Below are 24546 nucleotides of genomic sequence, written 5' to 3'. Positions count from 1 at the left end.
ACATCAGCACACGTGTTGGTAATGTCACATGCAATACCACAACAAAAATTCTTCAAGTCATCATTCACGACTTCAACTATTTACACGCTTTCTCGTTGATGTCCCTAAAGGCTCCTTCTCACGAGCGAGATACACTGCACACATACACAGCACTGGAGGAAGCCTCATAGGTTTATTAAAATTGCATCTGTCTGGGTTTTATTATAACGCTGCATGTCGCATGTCAATTTCTTGTTCGACTCTGCTGAAATTCTAACTAGATCCTGAATGTAGTGTACGATAGTTTCCAAAGACTGTGATAATGCCGTAACCTAGGGAAACCGCTGGACATCTTATCTGGATTAATTTCCAAGTCTTATTATTGTTACCGCCATCAGCCATTATTTGTACAGTAACTAACAAGCCATTATATATTGTACAAGACAGTGAAGCTACAAAAGAAGAAGCAAAAACAATTCGGTCAAGAAGATAGATGTTCCTACCGACACAAGGCAACAGTGTCACCATTTAATGAGCAAAATGTATACTACCTCTAATGTGCCATTATATGTTTTTAAAGTGAACCTTTCACCACCTCCAATATGTTAGTTCAATTAATAGTCGCTGATCCACTGATTCTGGCACAGTTGGAATTTTTTTTTAGACCCCACCATTCCTGAGCAATCAATGCTGTTAGTTTTGGTGAATGATATGTTATTTATGCTCTGTACTGTCAGGAGGGCGGTGTCAGGCAGGAGCAGGAAAGGGGTGTGATTCTGAGCTCTGACACTGGATGCCTCTGATTGGAGCTCTGAATCACACCCCCTGCCTGACACCGCCCACTAGACATTACAGAGTCTGAATAGCACATCAGGGATCAAAACTAACTGTGCTTGTTGCTCAGGAATGGTGGGGGCTAAAGAGAAAATTCCAACTCTGCTGGAATCAGTAGAGCAGTGACTATTAACACATGCTAAGGACTTGAATCGGTGGAGGTGGTGAAGGGTCCTCTCTAAAAAGGACTTGTTACCACCTTCACCAACTCCCCTTTGCATCCTTCAATACTCACCCCTCTACAGATTCTAACAGTGTTGGAAATTTTCCCTAACCATTCCCAAGCAATAATTTTTGTTAGTTTCAATTAGTTTTTGCTTGGATTGGCGCAGTTAGTCAGGGACCACCCAACTGACAGAAGGGATTATACCATATTGACAACACCTATTTCTCAGAAAAGCTAGTGGCTACAGAAGAAAAAACAACTGCCCTAGAACACCATTTAAGAGTTGGAGTTGGTGGAAGATCCCCTTTCAGTAAGTCCACATGCCGTCTGTATTTTTTCGGTCTAACCACAGATGTGTGAATGGAGCTTAGTAGTGATGAGTGAGTAGTATTCGATCGAATACCTCGCCGGCATAGGAATGCGTGTAAGCGGCCAAACACCAAGGGGTTAAACGCATCGAATATTCAAAGCATTTAACCCCTTGGTGTTTGGCCGCTTACACGCATTCCTATGCCGGTGAGGTATTCGATCAAATACTACTCGCTCATCACTAGAGCCTAGTATATTAAAATGAGTTACGCGGCCGCAAGCACCTGAACAGCCAGAGCGCTATATACTGTATATACTGAACTATTCCTTTCCGCTTTAGAGTGACCCCGCAATATAAAAAGGAAATCTCCACACATTTCCTTTTTACCTTTTAGCAAATTGCAGGCTGTTTTCATGATTCTTTATCCTTTGACAGATACTCAGCGACACCATAGGAAACTTGATATTTCCATAAACCCTACTGAATGTCAGTGAATTGCTTTTTAGCAAATATATTCTTCCAGGTAGGGATGAAGCTGTTGATCTGTAAAACCATCTAACTTGCGGGGAGGGGGTCATGGATTCATCCACGATATACTGCAGTCTGGAGGTGGGTTAACCTAGCAAACAGTAGTCATTCTAGAGAGTCCAGACAAGAGTCCCCTTTATGATGTCCTAATAAAACAGATGGCCTGGGGTTGCCCTAACATTATGGGGCCTGGTAAGAGTTAATACGTTTACTTGCTATTTCCTTATCTTCCAGTTTCCAGGAAAAATCCATAGGCTGCTGTGAGACCCGTATACTGCAGAAGGATTAATTCTATCAGGGCGCCATTCATCCAATGTGTCCGATAATATAGAGTTTTGCTTCTGGCTATTAAAGTATTCAATAAACCTAACACCAAGATCTGCAAAGTGACACTTATGTCTTGTACAATTGAAGAAAACATTCATCTAATGATATAATGTACCTGACTAACCCATCAGGGGTCACAACTTCATTTCTGCTCCTCACTATTCAATATACAAACAGGGAATCACTGATAAAGAAGCTGCTGATTATAGGGCATGTTTAGCGACTTCCAAAATATTGTTAAAGAGGACCTGTCCGCAGATCTAACAAGCCCAAGGATATACATCAGACAGGTGCTGTCACACTGAGCATTTTGGTGTTTTGGTTCACACAACCTGTTCGGCTATTCCAAAGATAAAAGCCCTGCATGTGTTGATGCAAAGTGGACAGTAACACTGTGGTTTCTCTGGGGTGGGGTCTTTGTGTGCTGGATGTCATGGTGTGTTACCGGCCACTTGGCTAGTATACCCTAATTTGTACCAAGTCTAACAGGACTTATAACTTTGGAAGAGAGGAATGGATTTGGATAAATACTCAGATGTTCTTTTTAAAGTGAAAGTATTAGCGTATATTCACACAATTTTACATATTTGTTATCTTATGTATATTTACAGTGGAATTGGTGAGGCCCAGCTTTCTGCTTTGTTTTTGCAGGTTACTCTGCCACATTTATTAACCCTATGGTGACAATCTGCTGTGGTTTCCATACTCTTTCTGCCCAGAAATCTTGTCTAAAATTGACTTCTTTTTTTTTTTTTTTTTTTACTGTGACACCGATCTCAAATCAGTGCGTGTAGATTCCAATGTCATATAAACCACAGCATAAAAACAGATTTCAATTGATTTATTTTTTAGTTTATCCTGGACAATCCCGTTAATCTTGGTTTCATCCAAACAGGAGGAACAAAAGGACCGGCACACAGATTCGATTGTGAGTCTGGTTTGAAGGAACTGCGCTCCCACCATGAAAGTTGAGTTAACGGCTTTATTAATAGAAAAACTTTAACACAACGCGTTTTGGGCGTTTATAAACCGTCCTTCCTCAGGTGTAATACTTCTCTGCCGCTGGGTCATGACCAGGGGTGAAACTAGTCTTTTTGCCGCCTCAGGCGGACGACAGAAAGGTGCCCCCCAATCCCACCCCCCCACGGCAAAAAGGCTAGGTTCACCCCTGACTACACAGCATGTAGTCCAAAAATTGTTTCAATTTTTGGACCCCACGCTGTGTAGTGATTAACCCCCTCCCCCCACCGGTATCCACTTACCTGCAGCTCCCTCTTCTTCTTGGTCCGGTCCTCTGTCCGGTCTTCAGAGCGCAGGCACACGTCGGGTGCGGACCTGATTACGTGGCCATGTCATCCAGCATGTGGGGAGAAGGGGGCGGCGTTAGCAGGCAGGGAGAGGAGTTGCTCTCTGCTAAGCGTGAGGGGCGGCCGCTGGAGCGCATAGCGCCGCCTGAAGTGGTCGCTTCAGGTCGCCTCATGGGAGGTGCAGCGCTGGTCATGATGCATCAGACTCACAAACGAATCTGCGTGCCGGTCCTTTTGTTCATCTTGTCTACACCCGAGAGGTGTTTGGAACTCTGCAGCTTGACCCCATCTAGGGAAAGGGATCCTCTGACCAATTTGGTCCCCATGTGTAGTGAGGAGTTGTGACCATTTTCACAACCCCCCAAGGTGAGAGCCTCTCTTTTTTTCCTTCAGCATTGTTTCTATCTTACACAATTACTCTATGGGCCTCTCGGTGTCCTCTTTTTGTTTTTGAGCATCATCCAAACAGGAGAGACTGGACTTCCACATACTAAACACTCAACCCTTTTCATAGATACCTAGGACAACCTCCTTATGTAGTCTTTATCTTACCTTCTATGTTCTCATTGTTAAAAATTTGCTAGGTGTTTTCCTAATTATATTTGTCAGTAAAATGCCATATTGGTTGTCACCCAGCTTTTATAGCATCCTGAATGGTAAACGTATGTGGTAATATGAAATCTGGAGACAACTAAGCGAGTGATTTATCTTCACAGCCACATTGATAGGAGTGTTTTGATGCTACATCCTTACATAATAAACCAATTAGATGAACATTGTTATTGTGATGTATCATTCTGCCTAATTTTCTCTACCCCAGACTGGATTCTACAACCCTCAAGTTCTCGCTTCTTCCTACCCCGACAGACTCCTTTCTTAATCCACAGTGCATTCTCTCTGATTTTCTCCGCCGACATGAGGAAGGCTGCAACTTCCCAGCTGGTAGAACATAAGCCCCTGACACAGCTGTTTATATATAAAGTGGTAATTTATTCACAGCATGTCCTTGCCTGTACTTCATACCTCCTGGGGTGTTTCATAATCGCACCAAAATCTTTTCATCATTTCTCTTGCTTTATGTTCAAACAACATAAAACAAAGTGTACAGTGGCAGATCTGCGCGGCACCTAGGTTTATCAAAACATGTTCCCTGGAAAAGATAAGGCGAACATGACAAAGCCACATCTGCAAATGCTATAAAGTACAGTCTTTAACAAACGCCAACATCCCCATTACATATTGATTCTATCTGGGACAGAATCTTGTCTAAACCAACTGGGAGTAAATTGTTTTATAATTTAAAAGCGAGATATTTGCCCAGGATAATGCAATGCACGGAGCAGACGTCCTAGGGATACAAAGGATTGCAATTCCATATGGGCTGCTGTTTTCTTACTGTACCTTTTGGAATGTCTTTAAACTCACCTTCAAAACTCTTAAAGTTGGGTCATTATTATTCACAGGCTCGAAAGAAAAAGTTTAGAATATTAAAGATGAAAGATCCCAGAGAAGGTAACATTCTGTATCTCTATGCAGGTGAAGGATATTCATGGACATGCTCCACTTCAGGCTCCTCATATGCAATTCTAAGGTTTGATAGGTGACTTTGTCATAAATACAGAATTTCAGATGCGCGTTACGTCTGTTCTGATAAAATTCTGGCATATTAGATAGTATGTGGAGGAATATGCTATGGAAGCTAAGTTAAGAAACAAGGTGGAGGGGTACAAGATGCAGAGTCAGTTCCCTCTCCATTTCACCACATTCTTACTAGAGATGAGCGAGTAGGTAAATACTCGATATTCGTTTCGAGTAGCCCCTCAATATTCGACTACTCTAATCGAATATCAAATCCTATTAAATTCTATGGTGGAAAATGCTTGTTTCAGGGGTAGGCAACATTCGATCAAATTGAACTTACCAAGTCCACGAGTGAGGGTCGGGCTGGATACTCCAAGATGTCTTTTCTGTGCAGCGTCCCCGCGGCATCTTCCGGCTCTGAATTCACTCTGCCAGGCATCGGGCCTGGGCATAGCCAACTGCGCATGTCCGCACTACAAGAAAATGGCCGCTTACAGTCAATGCGGCCATTTTTTTGTAGCGCGGGCATGCGCAGTCGGCTCTGCCCAGGCCCGATGCCTGGCAGAGTGAATTCAGAGCCGGAAGACGCTGCGGGGACGCTGAACAGAGACTTCTAAAGGTAGGAAAAGAACCAGCGTTGATTGGCCGACTGTATAGCATTCGGCCAATCAACACTGGTTCTGCATCAAACTATTTGAATAGTGAGTGGTACTAGATCGAGTACGAGTATTTCGAATACCGTAGTATTCGATCGAATACCTACTCGATTGAATACTACTCGCTCATCTCTAATCCTTACCTGTTCTTGTTCCAACCTCCCTCCTCACCTTCAGGTCATTGTGGCTTCTTAATAACTTTTTTCACAGAATGGATACAAGTCCTGCATTACCTTCGCTGACCTGTCCTTCAAGCAGCACAGAAACTGTCCTTGGGGCAGACAAAAAGGGAAGGGAGTCTGAAGACACTACAGACGGAAATCCAAGATGTGCTCAGTTCCTGCCCTCTGTGTATGGCCATTGATTTTTTCTGTGCTACTTAAAGAGGACCTTTCATGGTTTGGGGCACAGGCAGTTCTATATACAGGCAGATCTGTGCCCTGGGTAAAGAGCTTTCGGTCCCAGTACTGTAGCTCTTTACAGTCAGAAAAGCTATCCATTATAACTACTACTGGTCGTAACTGTAAAATAGCAGAAAACAAAGAAAAGATCAATAGACAAGGCTATAGGAGATCTTGGGACACTGGACTACAAATACAGATCATGATGCAGCTAGATAGATCCCTGATATGGAAAAAAGAAACCTGAGCACAAGGAAAACTGCTTGCTACTGCTTATAACTAATATATCATTAGTAATAATTATTATTGATGATATATTATATTATATTATATTACAGTATATTATATTACAAGCAACTAGTCAGAAATAAATCCATTCACTTTCATCTGTGAGAATCTTCTGGAGGCTGGTAAAGCTGTGTGGAAGCTCCGACCATTCCTGAGCATTCAATATGCTAAGTAAGCTCTGTACTGTCAGGTGAACTAGGACTGCCCAATTGACAGCAGAGAGCCTAATTGGTATATCTGATGCTGAAGCACTGAATGCTCAGGAATGGTGGGGAATGGGAAATTCCAACTGCACTGATATAAGTGGAGTGGAACCTATTAAAAGATCTTTAAGGATAGCATGTCATAATAGTTTACTGAATCAGTATCATGAGAGATTGGAGTCCAGATAGTTTTCCACCAAAGAGTATATAAGCCCAAATAGTTGGTTAGGTGAATAAATGCAATAAATTCTCACCCTTTTCTCTATTGTGAAGTGCTTCCAGGCTTGTGCTTGGTAGGTGGCGAAGTATTGATGGATTGCAAATTTTCCGTTGGTCCACCTGTACAGGGCTGAGCCAGGCTGGTTGTTCTTGTTAGCCATTACAGCAAAGTATCCCACATTTGGGATGAGGAAGATCTCCAATCCCATTGACTCTGAAGCAGTGGCGAGATTCTGATACTCCTCCACATAGTCAAGTTTCTCCTTCCCTAGTAACAGTTAAGCATACAATACATTACTGCAGGTACAATTCACACACTTCTTGCCCTGCTAAGAGACGATTCATTGACCTTTCGCTAAATTGTAGATCTTGGTTAAAATTGGTTGCCTTACTTTAACGGCTGCAAGCTTCTAAGTATAGTATTTCTACGTGGGAAAGTATTGACCCTCAGAGAAGTCTACAATTACCTGTATAACCTCTAGGAAACTGCAATGTGAAAACTAACATTGAGAAAAATATTGACTGTGGACAGTTCTGGTCTATACATTATGTAAGAACTTTAAGCAGTGTCAGATGGGTTTTCCACCGTAAACTGACCCCATCATGTGTAATCTTTCCATGTAATAATGTGAAGTTATAAAGATATCAAAGCATACATTTTCTTAGATGTTTTTGCTGAAATTTTTTCTATCTTTTTAACATAAACAAATAATGTATCCATCAACCACCATATCCCATCCTCCACATCATCCAAACTTCCAAAAACACAACACATAGTCCATATTTGAAAGCTGGAAAAATCAGTCTATATTTCCTCTAGGTTCACACTAGCATTTGGGTCTCCAATTTTCAGGTCCGCTTGGGGACCCGAGAAACAGAAACCCATCCTGCTTAATAAGTGGTTACCAGGGGTTCACCAGGTTTCTGCCCAGTTTCCGCCCGCATTTTCAAGCTGATTTGGGGACGAAATCCCTGAATGAAGTGCAAGCCTTTAAAAAGGCTATTCAGGGTCTGCTAATCAGTTTTGACCCACCCCCCCTGTTTTTCTGAATTACTGTTAAAAAGTATATGTAAATTAGTCCTACCGTTCACGGTGGGCGTTCCGTGCACCTGTGCAACATAGCTTGTTCACGCCCTCCTCTCTTCTTTGACTTCATCCTTCTTGTGATTCACTGCCTCCAGCCCGGCTACTGCACATGCTCCAGCACCATTTTCCTGTAGTGAACATCGCAACTGCAGAGGAACTGAGAAGCTCTCTACACAAAAATGGCGTGGGAGCGTAAGTAGTAGCGCTCCGATGGGAGCGCTACTGCCTATGCACAAGATTTCCATCGAAATCGCCGGGCTGGAGGCAGTGAATCACAAGAAGCAGGAATTCAAATAAGAGAGGAGGGCGTGAACAAGCTATGATGCGGGGGGTGCACGGAACTCCAACCATGCACAGTAGGACTAATTTACATATAATATTTAACGGTAATTCAGAAAAACGGGAGGGGTTCAAAAATGATTAGCAGCACCTGAATAGCGTTTTTAAATATAATAATATAAATAGCTCCTTTAATACTCGTGTTCCCCATAAAATAACAATTCTGGATTCCCTTTTCTTTAGAATTGGGCATTGCTGTCCCTTCGTTACTCCTAAAAATGTCTGAATAAATTGAAAATGAGGAGCTGCCGGCTGGGGGAAGGTGGGTGTCCCTGCAATCTCTGGATAGACACTCGCCTTTGACCAGGGGAATGGTAACACCAAGTTGTCAATGTATTTATTTATTCAATAAATTCTAGACGGAATAACACCAAAATGGCACAACCTAGAGAGCGGAAAATATAATACATATATATATATATATATATATATATATATATATATATATAAAAATAAATATATATATATATATATATATATATATATATATACACAGTATATATATATATATATATATATATATATATATATATATATATATATACAGTATATATATATATATATATATATATATATATATATATATATATATATATATATATATGCACCAGAACTGTCATTTTACAGAAAATGCAAGTATTTCTTAGTAATAGACAAGTCAGGAGAAGTAACAATCCTTAATTTAATGCTGTATATCTCTAAATGGTTCCTTTTTTAATGGAAAAGCCTCTTTATGAGTTGGCACAGTACATACATATATAGATATATATTTATATTTGATTTAAGGATTTTTCTATTCCATTAGTACAAGTCAGACTAAGTACGGTAGGCTCCATAGATTAAAGCTATAATCTGTTTTTCTTCTATATAGTATGAACAAAATGATTAACCTCTAAATGTACCAGAATCTGAATAACTTCAGAGGTTTAGCACATTTTAAAGAAATGCTTTAATTCCTTCGTTCTGCCATAACAAGTAAGCTGCTGAACATAATGTGATTTTCATTAAGATTACGTGAAATACAACCTGCTTGCAGCGTATCACAGAGCCAATTCTCCCTATCAATGCCGCTACCAAATGTAACAATGACCAGTACAAACAATGGAGAGAAGGCGTCCGCTAAGAATCCAGATATCCAGAAGTGTTAGTATTTGTGAAATTTCATTAAATTCTTAAGGAGGATACAACATGTATGGCCTTTTCTTAGTATAGGCCATCAATATTAGGTAAGTGGGGGTCTGCCTCGCATCACCCCCACTGATCCACTGGTTGGCGGGGTTGCTGCACTCTTTTGGTATAACCCCAACACTGTATAGAACATAGCAGCCAGAGCGGAGCACCAGTAAGAAACTACAACTGCCCCAACAATGAATCCAGTCCAGCCATGCACTATATGGTCCTCTATTATCATGAATAGGCACAATTACAAATACATTACTGGATAGTAAATACAAGAATACAATAATAGCCTTTGATATATTAAGATATGATAGCATTCCTACTTTCAAGTACTGGTATCCACTCAATGCCATTACAGAGGAAGAGACCTTTGAGAGACGTATCCATCCAAAATTGGGAAATTTCACTATTTGAGCATGGGGGCTTTGGACCCAATGTCACCTTCATGTCAGCTTCTAGAAAGACCAATAGGAAAACAGAAATCATATAAGTCTTCATGACTAAGATACAAAACTTCTTGATAATGCAAACAGTCTTATTCATATTGAGTTTCTCTGTTCTATCTGTATAAAAAAAATTAAAGGGGTTTTCCGGGCAGAAAATCTTTTTTTGATAAAGGTCTGTTAGTGCTAGTGATGGGTTAATAAATACACCCATATACCTTTAGCAGTTATTGGAGTGATTTCTAGGTGTCTCTGGTTGCTCCTGCATTCTCTGCCTTTGTTTACTGGTGTAGCTTCCTGCTGTGCAGACTTCCTGTGTAGCTGCTGCACTAACTCCTTCTCACTTAGCCCCCTTCCTCTCTCACTCCATTACAAAGCCCTCCATCTTGCTAAGCCTAGCCCCTCCCACCCTCACTGACAAACGATCCCATCTATTACTAGCCCCTCCCACCCTTCCTTGTTTCTCTCTAGCCTTGCGATCCCACCCATTACTAGTCCCTCTCACTCATCCCATCTCCCTAGCTAACCTATTTCACCCACTGCTAAAAGACAGGAAGAGGGGGAAAAGCCATTCCCTAGACACAAGAAGGCTTAGAGGGGATAGAGGAGGGGGAAGAGTGATGGTGACATTCCGTTTCAGAAGCGGTGAAGCGGAACGTCACCAGATTATCAGAAAGTGTCCCGGGAGTGGTCACATGACCGCTCCAGGGATATGGGTGATTATACTTTTTTTTTTTAATTGAAGTAAAATAGAAGTTAGGTGGGGAATGGAGTTTAGTATAGAGGATAATTATAATTATCCCCTTTAAGGATCTTGCACATACTGTTCATTAAAAGTATCATATTCATTGTGTGTATATAGCTCCTTTACAAACCTATGTATCACCATGGTTACAGACAACAAACAAACCCATTGTAGTCAGGTCATGAAACCATTCTACCATTCATCTGTCTTCTGCAGGTTACACAGTCGCTGCGCAAACATGTATGTCTCAACTTTTCTACGACACTATGGTTTTGCACCAACTTGGACAACAATTGACTTAAAATGTAATATATAGATATTTCTGAATACTGAGGTTGACGCTCATATAAATGAATGTATTCCTGACAACATGGCAGTATGTGTTTATGTGAGTATATGGTTCCCATATGTCTACAAAGTCATGATTTCCTTCTATCATATAGTTATTCTTATTATATTTCCCCCAAACTGTGGACATGTTCACACTATAAAAGCAAAGGATAATAATACAAATATTATACCGATGGATCTTTGCAGATAGATATTTGTGAAATGGATGTAAGTTAATATCTACGGCTCTAAGACGTTGAGCTTGTACTCAATTGTATTGAAATTTGCAAATCAAGATTTCCATAATGGAGATTTATGGGCAAGGTAAACACAGCATCCGTCATTACTATAATTTCCAATCCGCAGAAGCAAATACACAAATGTAATTTGCTAAATCCTATCACCTAAATTCCTTCTTTCACTTTAATAATGTTCTAGCCAGGAGCCATGTCGATAATGGTATGTAAACATCAAGAGATAAGGATATTGGATTATTGTCACACTACTTCTGCACGTGTCTTAAAGTAGTTACATGTCTACCAACCATATGGGTACATCAGTTGGATTTCACCTCCTTCAGTCCTAAGAGGTAGCTCTTTCAGCACCTCGGGGACGGACAGCTCCGCTAGCCTTGGCCTGGCATTAGGACATATAGTAGATGTTGCATCCGCTCCTGGCAGAAGAACGAGTTGCCTCAACAAGCCCTGGAATACATAAAACATCCTTCTCGCAATGTGATTTTCAAAGACACAATTCATACAGAATTTGTTACGACTTTACATAGAATATTCTAGAAGGAAATACAAATGGAAACAGAAAATGTGTCTGCTGAACCTCCTAGAGCGCTGCTTGCTTTAGACTTGAAACCGCAGATCTGATCCAAACTTTGACCTCGTTTTATATTCACAAGATTCTTATGATATTAAGATGTATCAGAATTACATTTTACCTCCCAAAAGAATCCTGCCTAAATTGCATTATTTCTCAGCAGGAAATTCTTCTTAACTGTATCAAATTTAAGCAGAAACATAAACTGCAAATATAAATCAGAAGATGTAGCTGTCACCCTAAAAAATATCTAATAAGTCACTGCAAATACCAGTTCTGAGAAGTTTAGAAAAAGAGATGGAAGTGGAAAATAGCTGTAATAAGTGTGCACAGGAGACATTGTATAGGAGACATTGTATAGGAGACATTGTATAGGGGACATTATATAGGAGACATTGTATAGGAGACATTGTGTAGGAGACATTATATAAGAGACATTGTACAGGAGACATTGTATAGGGGACATTATATATGAGACATTGTATAGGAGACACTGTATAAGAGACATTGTACAGGAGACATTGTATAGGAGACATTGTACAGGAGACATTGTACAGGAGACATTGTATAGGGGACATTATATATGAGACATTGTATAGGAGACACTGTATAAGAGACATTGTACAGGAGACATTGTATAGGAGACATTGTATAGGGGACATTATATATGAGACATTGTATAGGAGACACTGTATAAGAGACATTGTACAGGAGACATTGTACAGGAGACATTGTATAGGGGACATTGTATAGGAGACTTTGTATAGGAGACACTGTATAAGAGACATTGTACAGGAGACATTGTATAGGAGACATTGTATAGGAGACACTGTATAAGAGACATTGTATAGGAGACATTGTATAGGAGACACTGTATAAGAGACATTGCATAGGAGACATTGTATAAGAGACACTGTATAAGAGACATTGTACAGGAGACATTGAATTGGACTAAGAATAGTCAGGACTCATTGGAAATAATAGTCATCATCTGTTACCAACCACTATAATTATATTGTCCATTGCTACAGGACCAATCCACATTTGCTATTATTATTATTATTATTATTATTACAGTTTTATCTATAGTGGATATATTGGGATAGAACTTGTTTTAGTTACACACATATTAAAGCTAAGCCTATGGAAATTCTGGCCTATTACTAGGTGATCCAATCTTAGGCTGCCCCTCAGATTCATGCTGTTGTTGAGCTACAGATCTACATGAGGATAAGTCTAGTTGCCATCTGCTTTTCCCTATCCGTTCCACAAGGATAAAGTGCATAGTTATTATTGTCGTACATATTTTATTCTGCTGCAGGTCACTGCTGCGTAATATTCCTGAGCCACTTGCATTGGATGCAATATATTAGCAGATCAGGATGATTTAGGCTCAGAATCTAAGCCTATAATATGCGGATTTAGCTTTAATAATAAGTGAACTAAGTACCTGAAAACTTCTTAACTTAACCAATTTTGGGATATTTTTATTCAACTATTTGACTTTAATATATTATAGAGATTGAGAGCTGAGCCATTGCAAGTTGGTAGGGCTAGGGAATGTACGGCTCTCCAGCTGTTGCAAAACTACAACTCCCAGCATGCATATTTGCTCTGCTTTTCTTGGAACTCCCATGGAAGAGAATGGAGCATGATGGGAGTTGTAGTTTCACAAGCAGCTGGAGAGCCGAAGTTTCCCTCTCCCTGGTTTATGGGGTTCGTGCGGGTTCTTAGCTAACCACTTTTTAATGTGTATAGGTTTCCTTTCGGGGGGGGGGTCCCCAAGTGAACACCAAATGCAGATGTGAACCGGGCCTCAGGAGTAACATAATGTAAAACATACGAATAATAGGAGTCAATTGGGTGTTCTATGACTTGTATAGATATACCCAGCCTCTGGTTTTGTAGTTTGGTAGGGTCACAGAATATTCCGATATTTTACAGTAGGGCACAATATAAACAGGCAAGCATGTTAACCATCTCTTATATAAAGTTTACACTTACAGAAAAAAAACCTTTCCGTCGCCTTCTGCTTCCAACATATATCCGAGAGTTGGTGGTGTTTAGGAACGCTGGAAAGGATTTGTCCAGGACGCTAAACATGAAAAATAATTGCTTCGTTATAACCACGATAGTAAGAAAAAGCAACTACTTCAAGCAATAAAAAAACTCCAGATTAGGCAGAAATAATATAGATTTATGTACAGCTGATGCTTATGACAAAGTCTCACAAGTTCATTGTTAAATTATATTGTGTTCTACACTACGAAGAAGTCACGCACATTAGAAGAAGCCGTGTCTAAGCTCGGCTTATATCTTATTCTTGGCAATCTTATTTCCCCGGAGAGCTTAAATTCTAATTTAGACACAGACTGGCAAGTGGCTGCAGCCATTAATGAGCCCGGAGACGCAACAGATTTATTCCAAACTAATTTTTATTGTTTGTGCGGGTAAAACGCGGCGGCCGCTTCAATTCACTGTAATTATTTCCCCACAATTGTGCGCAATAATTCATTTTAACTGGCAAATAAAGAAAAGCATCTGAAAATAAAAACATCCATCTGTTAAGCTGACAAATATCCTTCCAATACATAAATGGAAAACTCCAAATTAACAGACCCTTGTTAGACTTGTCTAGTACATTATACGGTTTTATGTGAGTATATATAAATATGATAACTTATACAGGATGGACATGGAGCGGTATATAAGATGATGTTACCTGGGCAGAAGAAGGAGGTAACAATAAGACCCAATTCCCACCATGAATATAAAACAACATAGGAGACCTGACAGAGACACTTTAACTTTTAGCTTGTAAATGAAGATCAGGAGATGAGAGCTGATATCTGAATTACGCCAATGTTGTATCTTTGTTCCCATCTTGACCCCTCTGGTCATATTGTGGAGAGCAATGAGTCATTGTCACTGTCGCCTTGAATATGTCACTGTCTTTTGATGTACAACCAGCGTTAGCGTATACTATATTATCTTGGGAGCATACAAAGAGGTGATGTTGTGCTAGACATACACATTAGATTCAAGGGGTTATCCCACTATAGCAACTTACTACTCACAAGGGCCACTGGTGATAGCCAACGTTTGGTCCCACTATAAGTTTATATCATGGAGCTGCTGCTCTTAAAGTCATATAGCACTAACACTGTACTTCTTATCCCAGCCTAAGCTCCTTATTCTGTGGAATCATGTGGAAAGTATAGCTGTCTCTGTTATATGGACACTACTAGCCCTGACAGTGTCATACACTATGTTTTATAGACAGGTTGCTAGGAGCCCTGACATTGTTCTACACTATGTTTTATAGATAGGTTGCTAGGAGCCCTGACAGTGTCATACACTATGTATTATAGATAGGTTCCTAGGAGCCCTGACAGTGTTCTACACTATGTATTATAGATAGGTTCCTAGGAGCCCTGACTGTTATACACTATGTTTTATAGACAGGTTGCTAGGAGCCCTGACATTGTTCTACACTATGTTTTATAGATAGGTTCCTAGGAGCCCTGACAGTGTTCTACACTATGTTTTATAGATAGGTTCCTAGGAGCCCTGACAGTGTTCTACACTATGTTTTATAGATAGGTTCCTAGGAGCCCTGACAGTGTCATACACTATGTTTTATAGATAGGTTGCTAGGAGTCCTGACAGTGTCATACACTATGTTTTATAGATAGGTTGCTAGGAGCCCTGACACTATTCTACACTATGTTTTATAGATATGTTCCTTGGAACCCTGAAAGTGTCATACACTATGTTTTATAGATAGGTTCCTAGGAGTCCTGACAGTGTTCTACACTATGTTTTATAGATAGGTTCCTAGGAGCCCTGACAGTGTTCTGCACTATGTTTTATAGATAGGTTCCTAGGAGCCCTGACAGTGTCATACACTATGTTTTATAGATAGGTTCCTAGGAGCCCTGACAGTGTCATACACTATGTTTTATAGTTAGATTCCCAGGAGCCCTGACAGTATTCTACACTATGTTTTATTGATAAGTTCCTACTTGCCCTGACAGTGTCATACACTATGTTTTATAGATAGGTTGCTAGGAGTCCTGACAGTGTCATACACTATGTTTTATAGATAGGTTGCTAGGAGCCCTGACACTATTCTACACTATGTTTTATAGATATGTTCCTTGGAACCCTGAAAGTGTCATACACTATGTTTTATAGATAGGTTCCTAGGAGTCCTGACAGTGTTCTACACTATGTTTTATAGATAGGTTCCTAGGAGCCCTGACAGTGTTCTGCACTATGTTTTATAGATAGGTTCCTAGGAGCCCTGACAGTGTCATACACTATGTTTTATAGATAGGTTCCTAGGAGTCCTGACAGTGTTCTACACTATGTTTTATAGATAGGTTCCTAGGAGCCCTGACAGTGTCATACACTATGTTTTATAGTTAGATTCCCAGGAGCCCTGACAGTATTCTACACTATGTTTTATTGATAAGTTCCTACTTGCCCTGACAGTGTTCTACACTATGTTTTATAGATAGGTTCCTAGGAGCCCTGACAGTGTTCTACACTATTTTTTAAGCCATTTTAATGTATGGTTCATAGTGAAATTCTTCTACCCAAATTTATACTTGGTCTCAAGTTACCCAAACTAACACACTGTTACACGAAACAAATTGAATCCTGAGAGGTTTGCCCATCTCTAGTGTAGGGGTATTGCCTGATATTTAGTAGAAGTCATCACCATTGTTACATTGTCATTGTTATAGATTTATTATTTATTAAATTGTTATAGATTTAGCACTACAAAAGCTTAAAATTCATTTTGTTGATGAGGAGCAGGGAGGAGCCCTAATATTAGAATGCCAGGGAGCACCTATAGACATGTCATGCAGAGCAATAAGTTTGTTAATTAATATAAAATGTAAATGAGTCTTCAGTAAAACAGAGGTGGACATTGGGTAAGTGGGCAGCGTGTTGTGACTGTATTCGTGGTCTGCGTCGAATGTTATCAAAGTTGAAAAACAATCTTGAACATTAATGGCTCATAACAATTCACAAAGATGTCTGAGATAAGCTCAGGCGAATGCAAGGTCAAAGAAGTAATTTAAGAAAAGTTTTGCTTAAAGGCTATGAGTATTCATTTCGATGTACCAGAAGGTTTGCTGTATACTTGACTCACACTTCTATCGGGATACTGCAGTCAATGGAGAGCGAAACAGAAACACCAGAGACAGCTACAACCAACGTGTGCCACCGATCATTGGCCAGGAAGATCCCACGGAAGGTAACTTTGGTCTGCCATTCTTGGGAGTCTTCCATATTCCAGAATAAAAAGTGAAGTTTGTTTTCTGAGTATCTTAAGCCAAGGAGGACATTTCCTCTTCCTTCCGGTATCACGGTGAACAGATATTCATTTTTCTAAAACAAGAAAAGAAAAACTCAAAAAACTGGCTGAGTCATAACTGGATTAGCTTTACGTTCTCCATGTCCCCAGGTGGACCTGAAGAACGGATAACCGAACACTAGTGTGAACCTGGTGTAAGAGCAGTTGTTATAATACATAAATCTGCAATTTGCGTTTTATCTATATAGCACACATGTTGCTATATCTAACTATGTGAAATGAGGTTTTTAGGCAATATTCCAAACTCCTTTCTACCTCGAACTCTTCAGAGTTCCCTATCACTTCACTTTACACAGCTACCACTAGGGGGAGCTTAGCAACTTGCTGAAATTAGATTTACGATTTAAAGTATACCTCCAGTTTCGTATGCAAACGCGCCTCCCACAAGATTTTGTCATTCAGTATTTCGTTGAGTAGTTTTTGCATTTATTTTATAAAAACAGAGCATGGCATGGTGTGTTTTTTTTCAGCCATAGACTTCTTATATACTTTAAAGGGGTTGTCCAGTTTCAGGCAAATATTGAGAGATAAATGTTATTGTTTATATAATAAAAAGTTGTCCAAGTTTCCAATATACTTTCTGTATCAATTCCTCGTGGGTTTTTAGATCTCTGCTTGATGTCATTCATTCTGCTTACTTCCAGTGGATAAAAACCACTCCATGGTCATGTGGTATACACTCCATGGTCATGTGATATACAGTCCATGGTCATGTGTATACAGTCCATGGTCATGTGATAAACAGTCCATGGTCATGTGATAAACAGTCCATGGTCATGTGATGTACAGTCCATGGTCATGTGATGTACAGTCCATGGTCATGTGATGTACAGTCCATGGTCATGTGATGTAGTCTATGGTCATGTGATATACAGTCCATGGTCATGTGTATACAGTCCATGGTCATGTGATGTGCAGTCCATGGTCATGTGATATACAATCCATGGTCAAGTGATGTACAGTCCATGGTCATGTGATGTACAGTCTATGGTCATGTGTATACAGTCCATGGTCATGTGATGTACAGTCTATGGTCATGTGATGTACAGTCTATGGTCATGTGATATACAGTCCATGGTCATGTGATGTACAGTCCATAGTCATGTGATATACAGTGCTTGGTCATATGATGTACAGTCCATGGTCATGTGATATATGGTCCATGGTCATGTGATATACAGTCAATGCTCATGTGATATACAGTCCATGCTCATGTGATATACAGTCCATGCTCATGTGATAGACCAGGGGTCGGCAACCCCTGGCACGCGTGCCAAGACTGGCACGCGAGGCATATTTTGCTGGCACGGCAGCCAGCCTGCAACTTTCATACACTAAATTAAGAGAGAGAGTCCTTTCAGTGCTCTGGTAGAGCTGCGGTGTAGGACACGCCCCCTTCTCTCACTGCCCACCAATCAGAGGTGAGCCTCTCACTGCACAGGATAAGGGCTCCCTGGACCTGCTGCTACATGTGAGGAGCTCCTGCCGTCTGCAGCCCTGACTAGGAGAGGAAGCTCCGGGGAGCAAAGTGAAAGGAAAAACAACACCAGGTACGTGTGTGTTACTAACTATTCTCATTAATGTCAGGCATTTGGGGTTATTAATTTAGTTTTAGTAACTCCATGTGCCTCACATTAATAGCAGTTAACCCCATCATGTCCTTCACATTAACCCCTGTGTTGCTCACATAAGGGTTACTGATATGTGAGACATGTGGAGGTACTAATAAAGGACCTATATAATGAAGATATTCATTTATTACCTCCATATGTCTCACATATCAGTGTCCCTTATGTGAAGCACACAGGGGGTTAATGTGAGGGACATGATGGGGTTAACTGCTATTAATATGAGGCACATTGAATTAACCTGCAATGCACATGACCAGACTCTTTATCTACAACTGTGGATAAAGTACAGACCTATATACTTCTATTGACCCATATATATAGCCATTCTTTTTGTGGCTGTGTATCTGGGCCAAATTGAAGAGCTGAAAACTATTGAGCAGGTCCTACATCTGTCCTATACATCCCCTATATCTGTCCTATACGACTCCTATATCTGTCCTATACATCCCCTATATCTGTCTGCATTTGCAGCCCTGTCAACTCATTTTTAACATATAGGTCAGTGAAAACCACATCCGTACCACTTGTATGCAGGAGGCGTAAGGCTGAGGCCCCACATTGCAGAAATGCAGAGTTTTTGTTGCAGATTTTGATGCGGTTTATTTCAACCAAAGCTAAAAATGGCTACAGAAGGAATGAGAAATATATAGGAAGCTTCTTATACGTCTCCCTTCTGCTCAGTCCACTCCTGGTTTAGGCTTAGAAAAACACAGCAAAATATGTAACAAAAAAAGCTGTGTTCCAACAACATGGGGGCTTTAGGCTAAAGCCCCACGTTGCAGAAACAGCTTTTTTTCATTGCAGATTTTGCTGTTTTTTTTTTGAGCCAAAGCCAGGAGTAGATTGAGCAGGAGGGAGACATATAAGACGCTTCCTATATATTTCCCATTCGTTTTCTAGCCATTCTTGGCTTTAACGGAAAGAAAAAAACACAGCTAAATTTGCAATAAAAAAAGCTGAATTTTTGTAATGTGGGGCCTCAGCCTTAGTGTGATTCTATTGGGTGGTGACACTGTAACTAGATGCAATTATAGACAAATCCAGTTCCTGGGCACCAGTGCATTCACTTTGTTGAAAGTGTGACACCCATTAATTCCTGGCTGGGGTTTTGCTGTTACTGCACTGCCAGGAACTAAAAGTGACTGGAATTAATCTGCATGGGCATATACCAGTACCCTGTCCTACCATACGGGGCAGGGGAACTGCGGTTTTTACCGCATCCATCCACTACCATTGTGAAGCTTACTCCTCCTGATGAATTAACCCGAGATAGGGTTAGGGAAACGCGTTGAGGAGCGTTATGTATTAGAGCAGGATAGGCTGTGTCTTTCCCTATCATGGGTGGTCTAATTGGGACACTTGTATGCCCACAGTCCCTGTTAATCCTGCGTTTATGTCAGAGCTGATATCCATAGGCTCTTGGCATGTATATTATCCCCTTGTCAGCACATAAGGGGTTACTGGTAGTGTGTCAGTAGGACAGAGCAATATTTGTATCCTATTTGCCTTTATCTACAGGCTTATCATTGACCATTCTGTCCTTTACACAAACTGCTATTTTTTGGACTACTATTTTAAATCTATTTTAATTGAATTTAATAAAGGTTATATTTTATTAGTTACTCTTTCAGTGAACCCTTGAAATTAATCTGCGTTTCACTTAGGGAGCGTTCACACTACCGTCTGTGTCCGACAGCTAGCGTCCGCTGCTAATGTCTGTTCAAAATCTTGTGCGGACACTAGCTGTGTCTGTGACATTTTGCATTGATTTAAATGGACATCGGGTGCGTTCTTTTACAGTCAGTGCCTGTCGTTAAGTGTCCGTTCCCAAAGATGTCTGACTTTTCAAGCGGACAGAAAAACCTACAAGTCCTACATCAATGCAAAATGTCACAGACACAGATAGTGTCCGATGCTAATGTCCGCACAAGATTTTGAACGGACATTAGCAGCGGACACTAGCTGTCGGACACCTACGGTAGTGTGAACGCTCTCCCTTACAGAATACTGAAGTTACTAACGGCCAAGGACTGGATGGAGCATACAGGTACATTGTGTGTCAGCTCTTTACAGGTATGACCTTCCTCTGCTCCCAGTCACATATATTACCACTAATTGTGGGTTACACATGTACTTACATTGCTTCTAATGGAAAAGAACATGTGTATCCAGGCAAATAGTGGTAAGCGCATGTGGCTGGGAGCGCAGTATGACAGCACCCCTATGTTGCGGTTTGTGCTATATGACTTTAGTGTAGGTGTCGTCAGCTTTACAATTATTGCCCGGCACTCCGAGGACCTCATCTTTGATTTTTTAATTTAAATCGGCACGCCGAACAGAAAAGGTTGCCTACCCCTGTGATAGACAGTCCATGCTGATGTGATGTACATTAGATGTAACCTAACATTATGACATTGCAAATGTGTTTCACCACTTTGGATACAAAATGTTCATAGAATGTGAATGACAGGACATAATGTAGATAAGACTTTCCGCCATCAGATGAGTTACCTTGGGTGGAAGGCTGGGGATCTTTACAGTGACAAGAAGGGAAAATTCCTCCGGAAAGAGATGGCAGTTTTTGAACAGACGGGAGGAAGGAAAACTAAGTACATGCGGTGAAGCAGAAAGACGAAACCCACGGGCCCCCTGAGACTGCACCATCCGTACACCAGCTAAGGACTGGCTGGAAGAGATCACTTCTGACAACATGTCCAGTGGCTGAAGGTCTGTGGAGATATGAAGATAACTTCATTATAGATGCTATTATAAAGACATCTGACAATAATATATAAGATCTATTGATAAGGTCAATTATTCTAATGCTTCCACAATACTAGCAAACAAGTAAACAATAATGTTCTATAAAATATGTTTTTATATTCTAATCAATGGTTATCATTCTACATCTTGACATTCTTTGAAGATCTCATGGATATAGGGTTGAGTCTAGAATGGAGAGGTTTACATCAGGTGTGTCATGGATCCGGTAGGTGGCGCTGTCTTGGCTTTGGCAGTGTCAGCTGTGCAATATGGTGATCACACCCTGAGCCTTGGCATTTTTGAATGTTGCATTGTCAAAGTAGAGGATAACTATGTCTCTCCTATATGCAACCCTAACCCGCCTGGTTAAACATGGGTACAGCAGGTGGTGCTTCTTTGTAAGAGCATAGGGGGAAGTGCCCCCTACTGGATGATCCATGGCACACCAGGCAGCTCCTTATTTTACTCACTGCATTCTAGCATCTACCATGCATATAGCTGAATAATAGATCCATGTGACATAGATCTGTAATACAGGAGTCATGGGCTGCTATGGGGACTAAACCCTACTGTTAGGCAAATATCAAGGATTAGGAAAAGCTTGCCCTCATTCCCCTTAAATGACAACATAATGTCTTTCTATAGGTTTATGATCAGCAGGACTGACCTCTGGGATCTCCACAATAATAAGAATTAAAGGGGTTGCAGCTGCATAAGGAAAATTCAGAACAATAGGAAGCACTTACCCAACACCCCAGCAGGTTGAACCCCCAAGTGATAACGTCCTAACAATATGCCATCGCCCGGGGCAAGCCTGTGGGCGGGGTCGGCGCCGGCGCGGAGCGTGAGAGCAGGAGACAGCGGCGTTCTGTGGCTGTCCTGGGATCCCTGGTGTCTGCTTATTCACAGCGCAGGCTGAGAGTTATCTCTGGACACTGGCAGGCTGGGGCTGCGGCAGCCCTGCCTGCCAGTGTCCAGAGAGGACTCTCAGCCTGTGCTGTGAACAAGCAGCACCCCGGCTCCCTCCATCCCTAAGAGCAGGGAGCGCGTCATCCCCCAGAGCTGCTGCTGCTCGGCCTGCAAGTGTCCGGAGTGCTTGTTCACAGCACAGGCTGAGAGTCTGCACTGTGAACAAGCAGACACTGGGGATCCCTGGCTGCATCCCGCGATCGACCCATACGTCCTTTGCGATCGACCGGTAGATCGCGATCGACGTATTGGGCACCCCTGATCTAAAGCTATGATGGTGCTCAGCATAATGTCCCCTACAATGTACTCGGGCTGGTTTCCCAGTGACAGACTCCTTTTAAACAGTAACCTGATTTTGCAGATCTGATCAAACATTAGGAGGCCTTCTGATATACTTGTATACAGTAACACATAGTTACAGGTATAGTGCGGTGGTATTCTAATAGTAACATACTGCAGATAAAAGTGAATCCCGGCACTTATTATGTTAGCTGTCCATCATCAGTGACAAAGGAAAGGCGTCTTCAGCTGATCAAATAGAGAACATCCAGGCACAGATCTGACAGCTGCAACCCAGCCAAACAAAAACAAGTGGTTGTGCTGGAGGCAGCGGATCCCCAGCCATCGCCATCTGCACAGAGACCAAGCATCAGACACCGGCGCTCTCTACACCTGACTGAAACCGGCGCCTTATCAGCTCTATGCAGCGTCGTAGCACAGCCGAACAATACAAGACTGGCTTTGATGTGCATTAATATTTGGAAGTCGGCATACTGAGCCCTATGTGCAGAACACAATTCACATTAATTACAGTCGTAAACTATATGGCAAGCTTTATGCTGGTGCATATGCAATGCCTGGAATTGCTAGAGTTTGTGAATGAGCTGGATCTAACCACCGATACGTATTTTATTCTCCTATTATATACAAGAGACATTGGGATAATAATTGAAACTGAAGCTCAGGTTCTACCGAGACAAAAAAAAGTTGCAGAAAATATTATTTTGCAGCAGGTACAAATATGAGAAGTGACAGAGACTGAAGAATCCATTTATCATCTAAGTCTAAGACTAGACAAAAGTTGTTTCAGTGAGGAAGAAGTTTTGTCAAACCTGTAAATTAAGCTCCTTGCACACTACCGTGTACAGGCCGCCAGCTGTGAATGAATGGCACATGATTCTGCTGCCCCGTTAATTCAATGAATAGGGGTCGTGGAAGCTTGGTCAGAAAACCAGTCCTGAGGATTGTAGCCCGGACTGTCGGCCCGCACGTGGAACCATGTATTACACAGTTGTGTACGTGGGCCAACAAAAATTAATGGGTCAGTGTGCTATCCAGAAAAAACCCAGATAACACACTGAACTAGCACATGGCCGAGTACAAGGAGCCTTACAAATATTTTACATGAGTCATAAAGTAGTAGAAGGATACCAGATAACTGTGATGACTCTATCGTTGAAGGAGAGGGGTGAAACAGAGTCAACTAGGACAAGAAAAACATGTATTACCCACCAAAACCCAATACACCCCATACCCCACAATGTAGATGTCAGGATTTGAACCTGTGACCTGCTGTCTTGCCCGGTGTCTCCTTGTTTCCTGAGCTATCAAGCTTGTTGAATAACAGCCTGTTGGACTTCTGTGAGGAGCCTACTGCTGAGGCTCATCAGCTGAGTCTCATGATTGGAACCCGCCCTGTATTACCCTGATTGGGTTGCCTATATATAGGTGACTCTGACACTTCCTGTTGTGTTGGTATTGTGTTCTGAACTTCTGAATACAGCCTGGACACCTAGGAGACTTGTTGCTGGAGCCCTTCTTTAGTTCCTTGGAACTTTACCTGCTGGCTGCCAGCTCACCGTAGCTATATTACAGCTCCTGAACTTCTACAGACTCCTACCTGGTATTGGCTCACCTGATCTTGGACTATTACCCCAGCCCCCCTGTGGGCTACCCACGTGCTGTCTCCAGCCTCCTCTGCATTACCCGACGACTGGACGCCTGATCCTGTGCCACTAGCACCGTGACAGTAGACCCCATTCTG

General features: G+C 41.3%; 1 protein-coding gene across 1 annotated transcript in view; it reads right to left on the bottom strand.

The window, feature by feature from the left end:
- The window catches only part of TSPEAR (thrombospondin type laminin G domain and EAR repeats), a 65411-nt gene that overhangs the window by 20399 nt on the left and 20466 nt on the right, over nt 1–24546 (bottom strand). Inside the window, exons 2-7 of the mRNA XM_075284950.1 lie at nt 21282–21499; nt 16915–17153; nt 13755–13845; nt 11467–11626; nt 9728–9859; nt 6835–7067 (exon numbers count right to left, since the gene is read on the bottom strand). Coding sequence (XP_075141051.1) covers nt 6835–7067; nt 9728–9859; nt 11467–11626; nt 13755–13845; nt 16915–17153; nt 21282–21499 — 1073 coding nt within the window. The remainder of the gene's footprint in view (nt 1–6834; nt 7068–9727; nt 9860–11466; nt 11627–13754; nt 13846–16914; nt 17154–21281; nt 21500–24546) is intronic.

This window comes from Leptodactylus fuscus, chromosome 8 (assembly GCF_031893055.1).
Source record: "Leptodactylus fuscus isolate aLepFus1 chromosome 8, aLepFus1.hap2, whole genome shotgun sequence".
NCBI classification, from domain to species: Eukaryota; Metazoa; Chordata; class Amphibia; order Anura; family Leptodactylidae; genus Leptodactylus; species Leptodactylus fuscus.
Note: the sequence above shows the minus strand (reverse complement) of the source record. Positions and strands in the feature narration are given on the sequence as shown.